This window comes from Eleutherodactylus coqui, chromosome 4 (assembly GCF_035609145.1).
Source record: "Eleutherodactylus coqui strain aEleCoq1 chromosome 4, aEleCoq1.hap1, whole genome shotgun sequence".
In the NCBI taxonomy this organism is placed as follows: domain Eukaryota; kingdom Metazoa; phylum Chordata; class Amphibia; order Anura; family Eleutherodactylidae; genus Eleutherodactylus; species Eleutherodactylus coqui.
In genome coordinates, this window is record NC_089840.1 from 155,758,225 (window position 1) to 155,775,897 (window position 17,673).

Sequence of the window (17,673 nt, forward strand, 5' to 3'; positions counted from 1 at the left end):
TTTCATGTAGTATAGCTAGGGCTGATTTTCGGGGTTGGGCTTATATTGCAACCCCCTCTCCCACAATTAGGGCAGGGCTTATTATCAGGGTAGGTCTTGTTTTGAGGGAAATACAGTATGAATATAGGGGAACTAAAAAGATGTAAATGAGTTTATTCATTACTGTTTTTGGATCTGTTCTTCTTGATAAAGAACATGCATTGTAAGGAGATGAGTGTCTGCAGAACAAATTTAGTAGAGCATTATTATTCATGCTTATTATTTCTTATTGCTTCAAAATGTTAAACACTGTATTGTAATCAATGTTAAAATACTATTAGAAGAAGTGCAAATCCAATGTATTTTTAATCTTACCTCCTCAGCAAGAGCCCAGTTGAAAGACTTGTCTTGTTCCAGTGGTGACCAAATCTTTATATTGTAGTCTATTCCAGATGATGCTAAAACTATAACACAGAACAGATCATAACTATAATGATGATATTAACACAAATAATAACAGCAACAATAATCCTGCTAGTAACATACAATGTAAGGCTGAAAAACCGTGTGCCCATTCAGTTCAGCCTATTATCCTGCATTGTTGATTCAGAGGAAGGCACCTTCTATGTTGGCGTTGGAATCTTCTTTCCTCTAGGCGTAAAGGGTGCCCTCTTGTTACAGTTCTGGGTATAATAGATGATGAGAGAGATCTCTGTACTGAGCCCTGATATTTATATACACACTTATTAGAGCACCCCTTTATAGAATCACTAGCTGATATACCCGGCTTTTCCCAAGTTAATTTGGTACTGGTGTTTATCTGGTGTTCACACGGAAAATCTTATGAAGTCGTCGTTACTTTAGAGATACCGAGGAAAAAAATATGTTCACCATTTTGCATGGTTCTTTACTTTACCCAAGAAACACCACGTGGAGGTAACCATGCAACGTTTCCTTTATATAAAATGACATCAGGAAGTGAGAGAATTAGATTCCGTACGTAAAATTTGGACGCTTACTCTTTTGTGCTTACAATTGAATAATAGAAATGGGACCCATTGACTTTTCCTATTTATGACATAATCAATGCCTGTACCAAATTTCAAATTTCTATGACATTGGGAAGTGGGACTATTAGATTCTGTATGTAAAACTTGGACGCTAATTCTTTTGCGCTAGAATTAAAAAATCAAGTTGGGACCCATTAACTTTTCCTATTTATGACATAATCAATGCTCGTGCCAAATTTCATGTTTCTATGACATCGGGAAGTGAGAGCATTAGATTATGCATGTAAAATTTTGACACTAATTCTTTTGCGCTAGAATTAAATAATCAAGTTTGGACCCATTAACTTTTCCTATTTTAGACATAATCTGTAATTGTGCCATATTTCATGTTTCTATGACATCGGAAAGTGAGAGAATTAGATTTCATACATAAAATTTGGACGCTAATTCTTTTGCGGTTAGAATTAAATAATCGAGTTAGGACCCATTAGCTTTTCCTATTTATGACATAAACAATGCTCGTGCCAATTTTCAAGTTTCTATGACATGGGGAAATTAGAGAATTAGATTACGTATGTAAAATTTGGACACTAATTCTTTTGCGCTTAGAATTGAATAATCAAGTTGGGACCCATTAACTTTTCCTATTTTAGACATAATCTATGCTTGTGCCAAGTTTCATGTTTCTAGAGCATCGGGAAGTTGGAGAATTAGTGGCGAGTCAGTCAATCTGTGAGTGAGTGAGTGAGGGCTTTCGTCTTTATATATATATATATATATATATATATATATATATGTACATATATGTGTATATATGTACATATATGTGTATATATGTATATATGTATATATATATATATATATATATATATATATATATATATATATATATATATATATATATATATATATATATATATATATATATATATATAAATAGCTGATATACCTGGCTTCACCCGAGTTAATTTGGTACTGGTGTTTATCTGGTGTTCACATGGTAAATCTTATGAAGTCAACATTACTTTAGAGATACCAAGGAAAAAAATATGTTCACCATTTTGCATGGTTCTTTGCATTACCCAGGAAACACCATGTGGAGGTAACCATGCGACGTTTCCTTTATATAAAATGACATGGGGAAGTGCAAGAATTAGATTACGTACGTAAAATTTGGACGCTAATTCTCTTGTGCTTAGAATTGAATAATCGAGTTGGGACCCATTAACTTTTCCTATTTTTGACATAATCAATGCTCGTGCCAAATTTCAAATTTCTATGACATCGGGAAGTGAAAGAATTAGATTACGTATATAAAATTTGGATGCTAATTCTTTTGCACTGTGAATTGAATAATTGAGTTGAGACCCATTAGCTTTTTCTATTTATGACATAATTAATGCTTGTGCCAAATTTCAAGTTTCTATGACATCGGAAAAATAAGAGAATTAGATTAGGTACGTAAAATTTGGACGCTAAATCTTTTGCCTTAGAATTGAATAGTTGAGTTGGGACACCTTTACTTTTCCTATTTAGGACATAATCTATGCTTGTGCCAAATTTCATGTTTCTATGACATCGGAAAAATAAGAGAATTAGATTAGGTACGTAAAATTTGGATGCTAAATCTTTTGCCTTAGAATTGAATAGTTGAGTTGGGACACCTTTACTTTTCCTATTTAGGACATAATCTATGCTTGTGCCAAATTTCATGTTTCTAGGACATCGGGAAGTTGGAGAATTAGTGGCGAGTCAGTCAATCAGTCAGTCAGTGAGAGAGTCAGTGAGGGCTTTCGTCCTTATATATATATATATATATATAGATAGAACTAGCTAATATACCCGGCTTCGCCCGAGTTAATTTGGTACTGGTGTTTATCTGGTGTTCACATGGAAAATCTTATGAAATCGACATTACTTTAGAGATACCAAGGAAAAAAATATGTTCACCATTTTGCATGGTTCTTTGCATTACCCAGGAAACACCATGTGGAGGTAACCATGCGACGTTTCCTTTATGTAAAATGACATCAGGAAGTGAAAGAATTAGATTGCGTACGTAAAATTTGGACGCTAATTCTTTTGTGCTTAGAATTGAATAATCGAGTTGGGACCCATTAACTTTTCCTATTTTTGACATAATCAATGCTCATGCCAAATTTCATGTTTCTACGACATCGAGAAGTGAGAGCATTAGATTACGCACGTCAAATTTGGACGCTAATTCTTTTGCGCTAGAATTGAATAATCGAGTTGGGACCCATTAACTTTTCCTATTTATGACATAATCAATGCCCGTGCCAAATTTCAAATTTCTATGACATTGCTAAGTGAGAGAATTAGATTACGTACGTAAAATTTTGACGCTAATTCTTTTGCACTTAGAATTGAATAATCGCTTTTCCTAATTATGACATAATCAATGCTCGTGCCAAATTTCATGTTTCTACGACATCGGGAAATAAGAGAATTAGATTACGTACGTAAAATTTGGATGCTAATATTTTTGCGCTAGAATTGAATAATCGAGTTGGGAGCCATTAACTTTTTCTATTTATGACATAATCAGTGCTTGTGCCAAATTTCAAGTTTCTATGACATCGGCAAATAAGAGAATTAGATTACGTACTAGAGATGAGCGAGCGTACTCGGATAAGCACTACTCGCTCGAGTAATTGGCTTTATCCGAGTATCGCTGTGCTCGGGGCTAAAGATTCGGGTGCCACTGCGGGTGACAGGTGAGTCGCAGCGGGGAGCAGGGGAGAGCGGGCGGGAGAGAAGGAGAGAAAGATCTCCCGTCCGTTCCTCCCCGCTCTCCCCTGCAGCTCCCCGCTCCGTGCCGGCACCCGAATCTTTAGACCCGAGCACAGCGATACTCGGATAAAGCACATTACTCGAGCGAGTAGTGCTTATCCGAGTACGCTCGCTCATCTCTATTACGTACATAAAATTTGGACGCTAATTCTTTTGTGCTTAGAATTGAATAATGGAGTTGGCACCCATTAACTTTTCCTATTTATAACACAATCAATGCTCGTGCTAAATTTCAAGTTTCTATGATATCAGGAAGTGAGAGAAACAGATTCCGTACGTAAAATTTGGACGCTAATTCTTTTGCGCTTAGAATTGAATAATCGAGTTGGAATCCATTAACTTTTCCTATTTATGACACAATCAATGCTCATGTCAAATTTCATGTTTCTATGACATCAGGAAGTGAGAGAATTAGTTTCTGTACATAAAATTTGGACGCTAATTCTTTTGCTCTTAGAATTGAATAATCGAATTGGGACCCATTAACTTTTCCTATTAGTTCCTTCTAACTCTACCATACTATCTATATATATATATATATATATATATATATATATATATATATAAAGACGAAAGCCCTCACTGACTCACTCACTCACTGACCACTAATTCTCCAACTTTCCGATGTCGTAGAAACATGAAATTTGGCACAAACATAAATTATGTCCAAAATAGGATGAGTAAAGAGGTCCCAACTCGATTATTTGATTCTAGCGCAAAAGAATGGGCGTCCAAATTTTACATATGGAATCTAATTCTCTCACTTCCCGATGTCGTAGAAACATGAAATTTGGCACAATCATAGATTATGTCTAAAATAGGAAAAGCTAATTGGTCCCAACTCGATTATTCAATTCTAGTGCAAAAGAATTAGCGTCCAAATTTTATGTATGTAATCTAATTCTCTCACTTCCCTATGTCGTAGAAACATAAAATTTGGCACAATCATAGATTATGTCTAAAATAGGAAAAGCTAATTACAGCTCTTCAGATATTTGTAGACAGTTATTAGGTCTTCTTTCAGCCTTCTTTTTTGCAAGCAAAACATTCCCAGATCCTTTAACCCCTTAACGACGCGGACCCTTTTTCTTTTTCCATTTTCGTTTTTTCCTCCCCCCTTCACAAAAATCGGAACTCCTTTATTTATCTATCTACGTCGCTGTATGAGGGCTTGTTTTTTGCGGGACGAGTTGTATTTTTCAATGGTGCTATTTAAAGTACCATATAATGTACTGAAAAAATTTTTTGAAATTCTAAGTGCAGTAAAATGAAAAAAAAAACAACATTTTGCCATCTTCTTTCTACGGCGCACAAATGGCAACAAAAGCGACATGATAACTTTATTCTATGGGTCAGTACGATTACTACGATACCAAACTTGTATAGTTTTTTTTTTTACTATACTACTCTTTTTTTTTTTCAAAGACATTTAATTTTTTTCAATTATTTTCTGCGGTCATTTTGTGCGCGTAATAACTTTTTTATTTTTCCGTCAACATAGTTGAGCAAGGGCTCATTTTTTGCGGGATGTTCTATAGTTTTTGATAGTACTAATTTGGAATACATACGACTTTGTGATCGCTTTTTATTACGTTTTTTCTGGGAGACAGGGTAACTAAAAAAGTGCATTTCTGGCGTTCTTTATTTTATTTTTCAGACGACGTTCACCGTACAGGAAAAATAATGAGCTACTTTGATAGGTCGGACTTTTACGGACGTGTCGATACCAAATACATATTTTTATTGTATGATTTAGATTTTTTAATAATAGATATGGCAAAAGGGGGGTGATTTAAACTTTTACAACTTTTTTTTTTACAATTAAAAAACTTTATTGATTTTTCTTTTTACATTACTTTGAGGTCCTCCTGGGGGACTTTAACATGCGATGCTTCAATCGCTCCTGCAGTATGACGTAATGCTATAGCATTACGTCATACTGCTTTTTCACAGGCAGTCTATCAGGCCACCCCACAGGGATGGCTTGATAGGCAGTCTGGTAAGGCAGCCCTGGGGCCTTTCATTAGGCCCCCGGCTGCCATGATACGTGCACGCCCCCCCGATCTCACCGCGGGGGGGGGCCATGCAGGACCCCCAAACATCGTTCAGGGGATTTAAATGCCGCTGTTAGAATTGACAGCGGCATTTAAATGGTTAATAGCCGCGATCGGCCGGCGGCTATTGCCTGCGGGTGCCACGCAACCTCTCTTCATACATACCCCGCGGCTCCATGACGTACCGGTACGTCATGGAGTGGGAAGGGGTTAATTGTTCCTCATAGGACATGATTTGCAGACTGCTCACTATCTTGGTAACTCTTCTATGAACTTGCTCCAGTTTGTCTATCTATGTCTTTTTTAAACTGGACACAGTATTCCAGGTGAGGTCTGACTAAGGAAGAGTAGAGACGGATAATTACCTTATGTAATCTAGACTCTATGCTTCTCTTAACCCTTTCCAATCCAATTTGTATCCTAGTTTTCCTAGGGGGCTTACTCTTTTTCTGCCATTATACAACAGCGCTATATGCCTGCTAAAGCCTGTACTGTATGAGATGACACATTGGATAAGCTCCGACAGCAAAGAGGCTGGCAATATACAATAAGAGAACCCAGACGGACGTCCTCCAACATAGAAGTTGTACAGCCTTAAATCCTAATGTCTTTAGACGTCAGACAGTGGATTGGAAAGGGTTAATACATCCCAGAATTGTGTTTGCCTTTTTGGCAGCTACATCACATTGTTGACTTATGTTCAGTCTATGAGCTATTGATATACCAAACTACTGCTTCTTAGCCCAATTCCTCGCATTCTGTAGGTGTTTTTTTTTTCATTTTTCTTGCCCAGATGTAGGACTTTGCATTTCTCCTTGTTAAATACCATTCTGTTAGCCATTGCCCACTGTGCAAGCTTTTCTAGATCTTTTTGAATACGCTCTCTCTTTTCCTTAGTGTTAGCTATCCCTTCTAGCTTTGTGTCGTTGGCAAATTTGATCCGTTTCCCACAAATTCCCTCCTCTAGATAATTTATAAAAATGCTGAACTGGGCCTAGGATAGAGTCTTATGGTACCCCACTTAATACAGTCTTCCAATTGGATGTGCAGCCATTTATGACCACTCTTTGAGTATGATCACTCAGCCAGTTGTGAATCCACCTTAGGCTGCTTTCACACGGCCGCAAAAATTGTGCGAGATTTGTGCGTTGCAAGAGGCACAAATCGCACATGAATATGAACCCCATTGTTTTGAATGCGATCATACACAGGAGCAATTTTTTTTGTTTTTTCTCTGCATCGCACGAGAATATGATGATGTGATGGGAGCTTGTTATAACACAACAACCCCTCGCATCCGTGTGCATAACACACGTTGGCGAGTGTGATATAGGGCATAGTTTCAGGACCCAATATCAGACTCACTCGTGTGAAATTAGCCTAAGGCCTGCTGCACATGGCTGGATTTGCAAAGCAGAATATGGTGCGGGCATCCGCCTACAGATTCCGCAGCATGTAGCCATAACATGCTATGGAAAAGCGTTTTTTCCTCTACACGAGCGAAAAGCAATTGCGGTTTTCCGCTCACGGAGAAAAAATCACGGCATGCTGTATTTTAGTGCAGATTCTGCACGGACGACCTTCGTTGAACTCAATGTAAGCCGTGCGACCCACTGCCCTGACATTGCGGAAAAGTCACAGGCACCTGCGTCATCTCCTAGCGACGGCGCTGGAAAGTCAGTGATTAAAAGAAAAAAAACTGTACTGAGCGGGTCCGACAGCTCAGTACAGAAAAGAGAAAGAAATTACAGCTACGCGCGGATGCCAGCGGGGCACAGGGTTAGATTCCGGCGTGGGCTCACGCATGCAGAATCCGACCCAGTTGTGTGCAGCCGGCCTAAGACTGTGTTCATGGATTTAGTTGCATTTTTGAACCACAATTAAAATCACATCCAAAAACCACATGCAGTATTATAAACCGCACGTGGATTCAAACAATACATGCGGTTTTTAAACCGCATGCTGGTTTCTGATGCGTTTTTCACTTGTGTGTAAAGTGTTCAAATATACAGTATATACCCAGGTTATACCAGCTGTACATATATAATTATATACAGGAGAGATATAACCTATACTAGCTGTACATATATAATTATATATAGTATATACCCAGGCTATACCAGCTGTACATATATAATTATATACAGTATATATCGAGGCTATACCAGCTGTACATATAATTATTAGAGATGAGCGAACACCAAAATGTTCGGGTGTTCGTTATTCGGAACGAACTTCCCGCGATGTTCGAGGGTTCGTTTCGAACAACGAACCCCATTGAAGTCAATGGGCGACCAGAGCATTTTTGTATTTCGCCGATGCTCGCTAAGGTTTTCATGTGTGAAAATCTGGGCAATTCAAGAAAGTGATGGGAATGACACAGAAACGGATAGGGCAGGCGAGGGGCTACATGTTGGGCTGCATCTCAAGTTCACAGGTCCCACTATTAAGCCACAATACCGGCAAGAGTGCCCCCCCCCCCCCCCCCTCCCAACAACTTTTACTTCTGAAAAGCCCTCATTAGCATGGCATACCTTTGCTAAGCACCACACTAGCTACAACAAAGCACAATCACTGCCTGGATGACACTCCGCTGCCACTTCTCCTGGGTTACATGCTGACCAACCGCCCCCCTCCCCCTCACAGCGCACACCAAAGTGTCCCTGCGCAGCCTTCAGCTGCCCTCATGCCACGCCACACTCATGTCTATTTAGAAGTGCGTCTGCCATGAGGAGGAACCGCAGGCACACACTGCAGAGGGTTGGCACGGCTAGGCAGCGACCCTCTTTAAAAGGGGCGGGGCGATAGCCCACAATGCTGTACAGAAGCAATGAGAAATAGAATCCTGTGCCACCGCCATCAGGAGCTGCACACGTAGGCATAGCAATGGGGAACCTATGTGCCACACACTATTCATTCTGTCAAGGTGTCTGCATGCCCCAGTTAGACCGGGCTTTTTAATTCATAGACACAGGCAGGTACAACTCCCTATTGTGAAGTCCCTGTGGACCCACAGCATGGGTGGGTGCCAGGAAGCCACCGGCGGTACATAGAAATATCCCATTGCATTGCCCAACACAGCTGAGGTAGTAATGTCGTGCGTAATACAGGTGGGCTTCGGCCCACACTGCATGCCCCAGTCAGACTGGGGTTCTTTAGAAGTGTACAGATGTATTAAAAACTCCGTGTGCACCTACAGCATGGGTGGCTCCCTGGAACCCACCGGCGGTACACAAAAATATCCCATTGCATTGCCCAACACAGCTGAGGTAGTAATGTCGTGCATAATGCAGGTGGGCTTCGGCCCACACTGCATGCCCCAGTCAGACTGGGGTTCTTTAGAAGTGGACACATGTAGGTTAAACTCCCTGTGGACCCACTGCCTGGGTGGGTGCCAGGAAGCCACCGGCGGTACATAGAAATATCCCATTGCATTGCCCAACACAGCTGAGGTAGTAATGTCGTGCGTAATACAGGTGGGCTTCGGCCCACACTGCATGCCCCAGTCAGACTGGGGTTCTTTAGAAGTGTACAGATGTATTAAAAACTCCGTGTGCACCTACAGCATGGGTGGCTCCCTGGAACCCACCGGCGGTACACAAAAATATCCCATTGCATTGCCCAACACAGCTGAGGTAACGTCAGCTGTAATGCAGGTGGGCTAAAAATTAATTTGATTACACTGTAGGCGAGGGCCCACAAAATTTGCTGTATCAACAGTACTAATGTACATCCCAAAAATTGGCCATGGCCAGCCAAGAGGGCAGGTGAAACCCATTAATCGCTTTGGTTAATGTGGCTTAAGTGGTAACTAGGCCTGGAGGCAGCCCAGTGTAACGAAAAATTGGTTCAAGTTAAAGTTCCAACGCTTTTAAGCGCATTGAAACTTATAAAAATTGTTCAGAAAAATTATTTGAGTGAGCCTTGTGGCCCTAAGAAAAATTGCCCGTTCAGCGTGATTACGTGAGGTTTCAGGAGGAGGAGCAGGAGGAGGAGGAGGAATATTAGACACAGATTGATGAAGCAGAAATTTCCCCGTTTTGGATGGTGAGAGAGAACGTAGCTTCCATCCGCGGGTGCAGCCTACGTATTGCTTACGTATCGCTGCTGTCCGCTGGTGGAGAACAGAAGTCTGGGGAAATCCAGCCTTTGTTCATCTTGATGAGTGTTAGCCTGTCGGCACTGTCGGTTGACAAGCGGCTACGCTTATCTGTGATGATTCCCCCAGCCGCACTAAACACCCTTTCCGACAAGACGCTAGCCGCAGGACAAGCAAGCACCTCCAGGGCATACAGCGCTAGTTCAGGCCACGTGTCCAGCTTCGACACCCAGTAGTTGTAGGGGGCAGAGGCGTCACCAAGGATGGTCGTGCGATCCGCTACGTACTCCCTCACCATCCTTTTACAGTGCTCCCGCCGACTCAGCCGTGACTGGGGAGCGGTGACACAGTCTTGGTGGGGAGCCATAAAGCTGGCCAGGCCCTTAAAGACTGTTGCACTGCCTGGGATGTACATGCTGCTCGATCTACGCACATCCCCTGCTACCTTGCCCTCGGTACTGCGCCTTCTGCCACTAGCGCTGTCGGCTGGGAATTTTACCATCAGCTTGTCCGCAAGGGTCCTGTGGTATAGCAACACTCTCGAACCCCTTTCCTCTTCGGGAATCAGAGTGGGCAGGTTCTCCTTATACCGTGGATCGAGCAGTGTGTACACCCAGTAATCCGTCGTGGCCAGAATGCGTGCAACGCGAGGGTCACGAGAAAGGCATCCTAACATGAAGTCAGCCATGTGTGCCAGGGTACCTGTACGCAACACATGGCTGTCCTCACTAGGAAGATCACTTTCAGGATCCTCCTCCTCCTCCTCCTCCTCCTCCTCCTCAGGCCATACACGCTGAAAGGATGACAGGCAATCAGCCGGTGTACCGTCAGCAGCGGCCCAAGCTGTCTCTTCCCCCTCCTCCTCATCCTCCTCATGCTCCTCCTCCTCCTCCTGTACGCGCTGAGAAATAGACAGGAGGGTGCCCTGACTATCCAGCGGCATACTGTCTTCCCCCGCCCCCGTTTCCGAGCGCAAAGCAGCTGCCTTTATGGTTTGCAGGGAATTTCTCAAGATGCATAGCAGAGGAATGGTGACGCTAATGATTGTAGCATCGCCGCTCACCACCTGGGTAGACTCCTCAAAATTACCAAGGACATGGCAGATGTCTGCCAACCAGGCCCACTCTTCTGAAAGGAATTGAGGAGGCTGACTCCCACTGCGCCGCCCATGTTGGAGTTGGTATTCGACTATAGCTCTACGTTGTTCATAGAGCCTGGCCAACATGTGGAGCGTAGAGTTCCACCGTGTGGGCACGTCGCACAGCAGTCGGTGCACTGGCAGCTTAAAGTGATGTTGCAGGGTGCGCAGGGTGGCAGCGTTCGTGTGGGACTTGCGGAAATGTGCGCAGAGCCGGCGCGCCTTTACGAGCAGGTCTGACAAGCGTGGGTAGCTTTTCAGAAAGCGCTGAACCACCAAATTAAAGACGTGGGCCAGGCATGGCACGTGCGTGAGGCTGCCGAGCTGCAGAGCCGCCACCAGGTTACGGCCGTTGTCACACACGACCATGCCAGGTTGGAGGCTCAGCGGCGCAAGCCAGCGGTCGGTCTGCTGTGTCAGACCCTGCAGCAGTTCGTGGGCCGTGTGCCTCTTATCGCCTAAGCTGAGTAGTTTCAGCACGGCCTGCTGACGCTTGCCCACCGCTGTGCTGCCACACCGCGCGACACCGACTGCTGGCGACATGCTGCTGCTAACACAACTTGATTGCGAGACAGAGGAGGAGGAGGAGGAGGAGGAGGAGGAGGAGGAGGGTGCTTTAGTGGAGGAAGCATACACCTCCGCAGATACCAGCACCGAGCTGGGGCCCGCAATTCTGGGGGTGGGTAGGACGTGAGCGGTCCCAGGCTCTGACTCTGTCCCAGCCTCCACTAAATTCACCCAATGTGCCGTCAGGGAGATGTAGTGGCCCTGCCCGCCTGTGCTTGTCCACGTGTCCGTAGTTAAGTGGACCGTGGCAGTAACCGCGTTGGTGAGGGCGCGTACAATGTTGCGGGAGACGTGGTCGTGCAGGGCTGGGACGGCACATCGGGAAAAGTAGTGGCGACTGGGAACTGAGTAGCGCGGGGCCGCCGCCTCCATGATACTTTTGAAGGACTCCGTTTCCACAACCCTATACGGCAGCATTTCAAGGCTGATGAATTTTGCGATGCGGACGGTTAACGTTTGAGCGTGCGGGTGCGTGGCGGCGTACTTGCGCTTGCGCTCCAACAGTTGTGCAAGCGACGGCTGGACGGTGCGCTGAACTACACTGCTGGATGGGGCCGAGGACAGCGGAGATGAGGGTGTGGGTGCAGGCCATGAGGCGGTAGTGCCTGTGTCCTGAGAGGGGGGTTGCATCTCAGTGGCAGGTTGGGGCACAGGGGGAGAGGCAGGGGTGCAAACCGGAGGCGCTGAACGGCCTTCGTCCCACCTTGTGGGGTGCTTGGCCATCATATGTCTGCGCATGGTGGTGGTGGTGAGGCTGTTGGTGTTGGCTCCCCGGCTGAGCTTTGCGCAACAAAGGTTGCACACCACTGTTCGTCGGTCGTCAGGCGTCTCTGTGAAAAACTGCCAGACCTTAGAGCACCTCGGCCTCTGCAGGGTGGCATGGCGCGAGGGGGCGCTTTGGGAAACACTTGGTGGATTATTCGGTCTGGCCCTGCCTCTACCCCTGGCCACCGCACTGCCTCTTGCAACCTGCCCTGCTGATGCCCTTGACTCCCCCTCTGAAGACCTGTCCTCCTGAGTAAGCGTTGCACACCAGGTGGGGTCAGTCACCTCATCGTCCTGCTGCTCTTCCTCCGAATCCTCTGTGCGCTGCTCCCTCGGACTTACTGCCCTTACTACTACCTCACTGCAAGACAACTGTGTCTGATCGTCATCGTCCTCCTCACCCACAGAAAGTTGTTGAGACAGTTGGCGGAAGTCCCCAGCCTCTTCCCCCGGACCCCGGGAACTTTCGAATGGTTGGGCATCAGTGACGATAAACTCCTCTGGTGGGAGAGGAACCGCTGCTGCCCAATCTAAGCAGGGGCCCGAGAACAGTTCCTGGGAGTGTTCCCGCTCCTGAGCAGGTGTCATTGTAGTGGAGTGAGGAGGCTGGGAGGAAGGAGGAGCAGCAGACAGAGGATTCGGATTTGCAGCAGTGGACGGCGCAGAACTGCGGGTAGACGATAGGTTGCTCGAAGCACTTTCTGCCATCCAGGACAGGACCTGCTCACACTGCTCATTTTCTAATAACCGTCTCCCGCGTGGACCCATTAATTGGGCGATGAATGTGGGGACACCAGAAACGTGCCTCTCTCCTAATCGCGCAGCAGTCGGCTGCGACACACCTGGATCAGGAGCTCGGCCTGTGCCCACACCCTGACTTGGCCCTCCGCGTCCTCGGCCGCGTCCACGTCCTCTAGGCCTACCCCTACCCCTCAGCATGCTGTATTACCAGTGATTTGATTTCACAGGCAGCTAATAAATTGGCGCAAGACTGCAGGCCAAATATAATTTTTTCCCTTTTTTGAAAAGTAAAGGCCCCACTGCCTCTAGTGAATGTATAATCTAAGTTTAATAACTGTGCTGTTTTCCTGCTAATGTGTCACAGAACGTGAGGGTAGCAGAGTTATTAACTGTGGCAGAGCAGGTATTTTTTTTCCCAATTAAGGAAAGCAAATGGCAAAGCCAGGAGTAAAACGTAGCTGGGTGCGTCTGATTTTTACAGGTTGCACACGCAGCCGACACGTGTCCACCGGCGTTAGGACGGACAGAGGCAGGACAAATAGAATTATTTTCCGTTTTTTGGCACCAAAAGGCAGCACTGCGTATATTCTATGAACATGAGAAGTTTAATAACTGTGCTGTTTTCCTGCTAATGTGTCACAGAACGTGAGGGTAGCAGAGTTATTAACTGTGGCAGAGCAGGTATTTTTTTTCCCAATTAAGGAAAGCAAATGGCAAAGCCAGGAGTAAAACGTAGCTGGGTGCATCTGATTTTTACAAGTTGCACACGCAGCCGACACGTGTCCACCGGCGTTAGGACGGACAGAGGCAGGACAAATAGAATTATTTTCCGTTTTTTGGCACCAAAAGGCAGCACTGCGTATATTCTATGAACATGAGAAGTTTAATAACTGTGCTGTTTTCCTGCTAATGTGTCACAGAACGTGAGGGTAGCAGAGTTATTAACTGTGGCAGAGCAGGTATTTTTTTTCCCAATTAAGGAAAGCAAATGGCAAAGCCAGGAGTAAAACGTAGCTGGGTGCGTCTGATTTTTACAAGTTGCACACGCAGCCGACACGTGTCCACCGGCGTTAGGACGGACAGAGGCAGGACAAATAGAATTATTTTCCGTTTTTTTGCACCAAAAGGCAGCACTGCGTATATTCTATGAACATGAGAAGTTTAATAACTGTGCTGTTTTCCTGCTAATGTGTCACAGAACGTGAGGGTAGCAGAGTTAACTGTGGCAGAGCAGGTATTTTTTTTCCCAATTAAGGAAAGCAAATGGCAAAGCCAGGAGTAAAACGTAGCTGGGTGCGTCTGATTTTTACAGGTTGCACACGCAGCCGACACGTGTCCACCGGCGTTAGGACGGACAGAGGCAGGACAAATAGAATTATTTTCCGTTTTTTGGCACCAAAAGGCAGCACTGCGTATATTCTATGAACATGAGAAGTTTAATAACTGTGCTGTTTTCCTGCTAATGTGTCACAGAACGTGAGGGTAGCAGAGTTATTAACTGTGGCAGAGCAGGTATTTTTTTTCCCAATTAAGGAAAGCAAATGGCAAAGCCAGGAGTAAAACGTAGCTGGGTGCGTCTGATTTTTACAGGTTGCACACGCAGCCGACACGTGTCCACCAGCGTTAGGACGGACAGAGGCAGGACAAATAGAATTATTTTCCGTTTTTTGGCACCAAAAGGCAGCACTGCGTATATTCAATGAATAATAACTGTGTTGTGGCCCTGCCTATACAATTCTTTCCCTGCAGTATCAATGGAGGGTGCAATGCTCTGCAGAGGCGATTTTGAGAAGCAAAAAAAAATGCAGCACAGCTAACAGCAGCCTGGACAGTACTGCACACGGTTAAATATGGCCCTAGAAAGGACCATTGAGGTTCTTGAAGGCTACACTCACTCCTAACACTCTCCCTGCCTATGCAGCACTTCTGTCCCTAATGCCGGGTGCAACGCTCTGCAGAGCCGATTTTGAGAAAAAAAAAATTTGCCACTGCTAACAGCAGCCAACACACAGCTATCAGTGGCCCTAATAAGGACCTTTGGGGGGTCTTGAAGCCTACACTAACTACCAATTCTTTCCCTACAGCAGCTCCGGTACAAACAGCACTGTCCCTCATCTAACTCACACGGCATCTGAGGCGAACCGCGGGAGGGGCCGACTTTTATGTTCGGGTGACACCTGATCTTCCCAGCCACTCACAGCAGGGGGGTGGTATAGGGCTTGAACGTCACAGGGGGAAGTTGTAATGCCTTCCCTGTCTTTCAATTGGCCAGAAAAGCGCGCTAACGTCTCAGGGAAGGAAGTGAAAGTAACCCGAACACCGCATGGTGTTCGTTACGAATAACGAACATCCCGAACACCCTAATATTCGCACGAATATCAAGCTCGGAAGAACACGTTCGCTCATCTCTAATAATTATATACAGGAGAGATATAACTTATACCAGTTGTACATATATAATTATATACAGGAGATCTCCAGGTTACACTAGCATGGTACATATCACTATATACAGGATGTATATTCCCCTATATCCCTGTATATAGTGGTATGTTCCATGCTGGTGTAACCTGTGTATCTCCTGTATATAACTTATACCAGCTGCACATATATAATTATATATGGGAGACAAACAGGTTACACCAGCATGGTACATATCACTATATACAGGATGTATATCCCCCTATATCCCTGTATATAGTGGTATGTCCCATGCTGGTGTAACCTGTGTATCTCCTGTATATAATTATATATATACAGCTGATATACCGTATACCAGCTATACATATATAATTACAATTCCTCCTCTACTCACCTTTGCAGCAGTCTCTGGTCAGCCTGTAATGGAAAGTCCCGTCCTTTAATCACACAACCAGAGCCGGTTCATGTGATCTGCAGTCACAGGTCCTCCTGCAGGTCCTGTGCATCCAGCGCCCCGGAGGTAAGTAGAGCCACACTATCCCCTCCCCCTGGTAATCGCTGGCCGGCAGAGACTGATAGACTGCAGCTGTGACTACTCACAGCTGCAGCCTATCAGTGGAAGGGCCGCGCGCCACGGGAGTCTGCAGCCTGTAATTGGCTGCCAACTCCACGTGTAACAGCCCTCCCCTCAGCTCTTGCCGACTTGCGGCGCTGCCTCCCTTCTCTCTCCTCTCCTCTCCCTCCTCAGCCATCATGCGGCCAAAAGCTCCAGTCTCCTGGGCCCCCTCAGCTCAAGGGCCAGGTCGCTGTTGTGACCCCTGCTTCCCCTCACCGTACGCCAGTGTCCGGACCTATAGTAATCTTGCACAATATTATTTAAAGCTCCCCCACTTTGTTACATTTTGTTTGGGTTGTGCTGCTGGCTATCTATTTGAATTTGGGAATCACCATGTCCTTAGGCAGAGAGTTCCACTGTCTCACTGCTCTTAAGGTAAAGAAACCCTATTCTGTGTTGGTGATGAAGAGAGATGAGCGAGCGTACTCAGAAAAGCACTACTCGCTCGAGTAATTTGCTTTATCCGAGTATCGCTGTGCTCGTCCCTGAAGATTCGGGTGCCGCTGCGGCTGACAGGTGAGTTGCAGCGGGGAGCAGGGGAGAGTGGGCGGGAGAGAGGGAGAGAAAGATCTTACCTCCGTTCCTCCCCGCTCTCCCCTGCAGCTCCCCGCTCCGTGCCGGCACCCGAATCTTCAGACCCGAGCACAGCGATACTCGGATAAAGCAAATTACTCGAGCGAGTAGTGCTTATCCGAGTACGCTCGCTCATCTCTAGTGATGAAATCTTCTTTCCTCTAGGCGTAGAGGATACCCTGTTGTTACTGTCACAGTCCTGGATATAAATAGATCATGAGAGAGATCCTTGTATTGTCCCCTAATCTATATATATAACTAGCTTACCTGTCGCGCGTTGCTGCGAAGACAGACATACATACATACATACATTCGTTTTTATATATCTAGATAACAACCAATCGCAGCACAGCTTATATGTTACCTCAGCTTTATAATATATAACACCCAATCACAGCGCAGCTTTCATGTTACCTCAGCAGTATAATATATAACAACCAATCACAGCGCAGCTTTCATGTTACCTCAGCAGAAAGAGAAATAACAACCAATCACAGCACAACTTTTATTCTGCCTCAGCAATATTAAAAATAGCAACCAATCACAGCGCAGCATTCATTTTACCTCAGCGGTATAATATATAGCAACCAATCACAGCACAGCTTTCATGTAACCTCAGTAGTATAAGAAGTAGCAACCAATCACAGCACAGCTTTCATGTAACCTGAGTAGTATAAGAACCTATCACAGAGGTGACTTTAAAGTAAAAGAAATGATTTTCATTAGAAAATTATTAAAATAAAACACATAAGGGCACAACGAACATGACAAAGACGTTAAAGACGTAGTGTAGCAAATGTCAGAACACACCCAACACAATTGCTGAGAGAGAGGGGTCGGCCAACATGAATCTAGATCTAATGTGGGGGTCCCGGATAAATCTTTTGGACCCACAG

General features: G+C 45.1%; 1 protein-coding gene across 5 annotated transcripts in view; it reads right to left on the reverse strand.

The window, feature by feature from the left end:
* DCAF6 (DDB1 and CUL4 associated factor 6) overlaps nt 1–17,673 on the reverse strand; it is a 992,542-nt gene that overhangs the window by 32,429 nt on the left and 942,440 nt on the right. For all 5 annotated transcript variants that reach the window (XM_066600328.1, XM_066600324.1, XM_066600329.1 and 2 more), the window contains one exon: nt 355–443. In XM_066600328.1, coding sequence (XP_066456425.1) covers nt 355–443 — 89 coding nt within the window. The remainder of the gene's footprint in view (nt 1–354; nt 444–17,673) is intronic.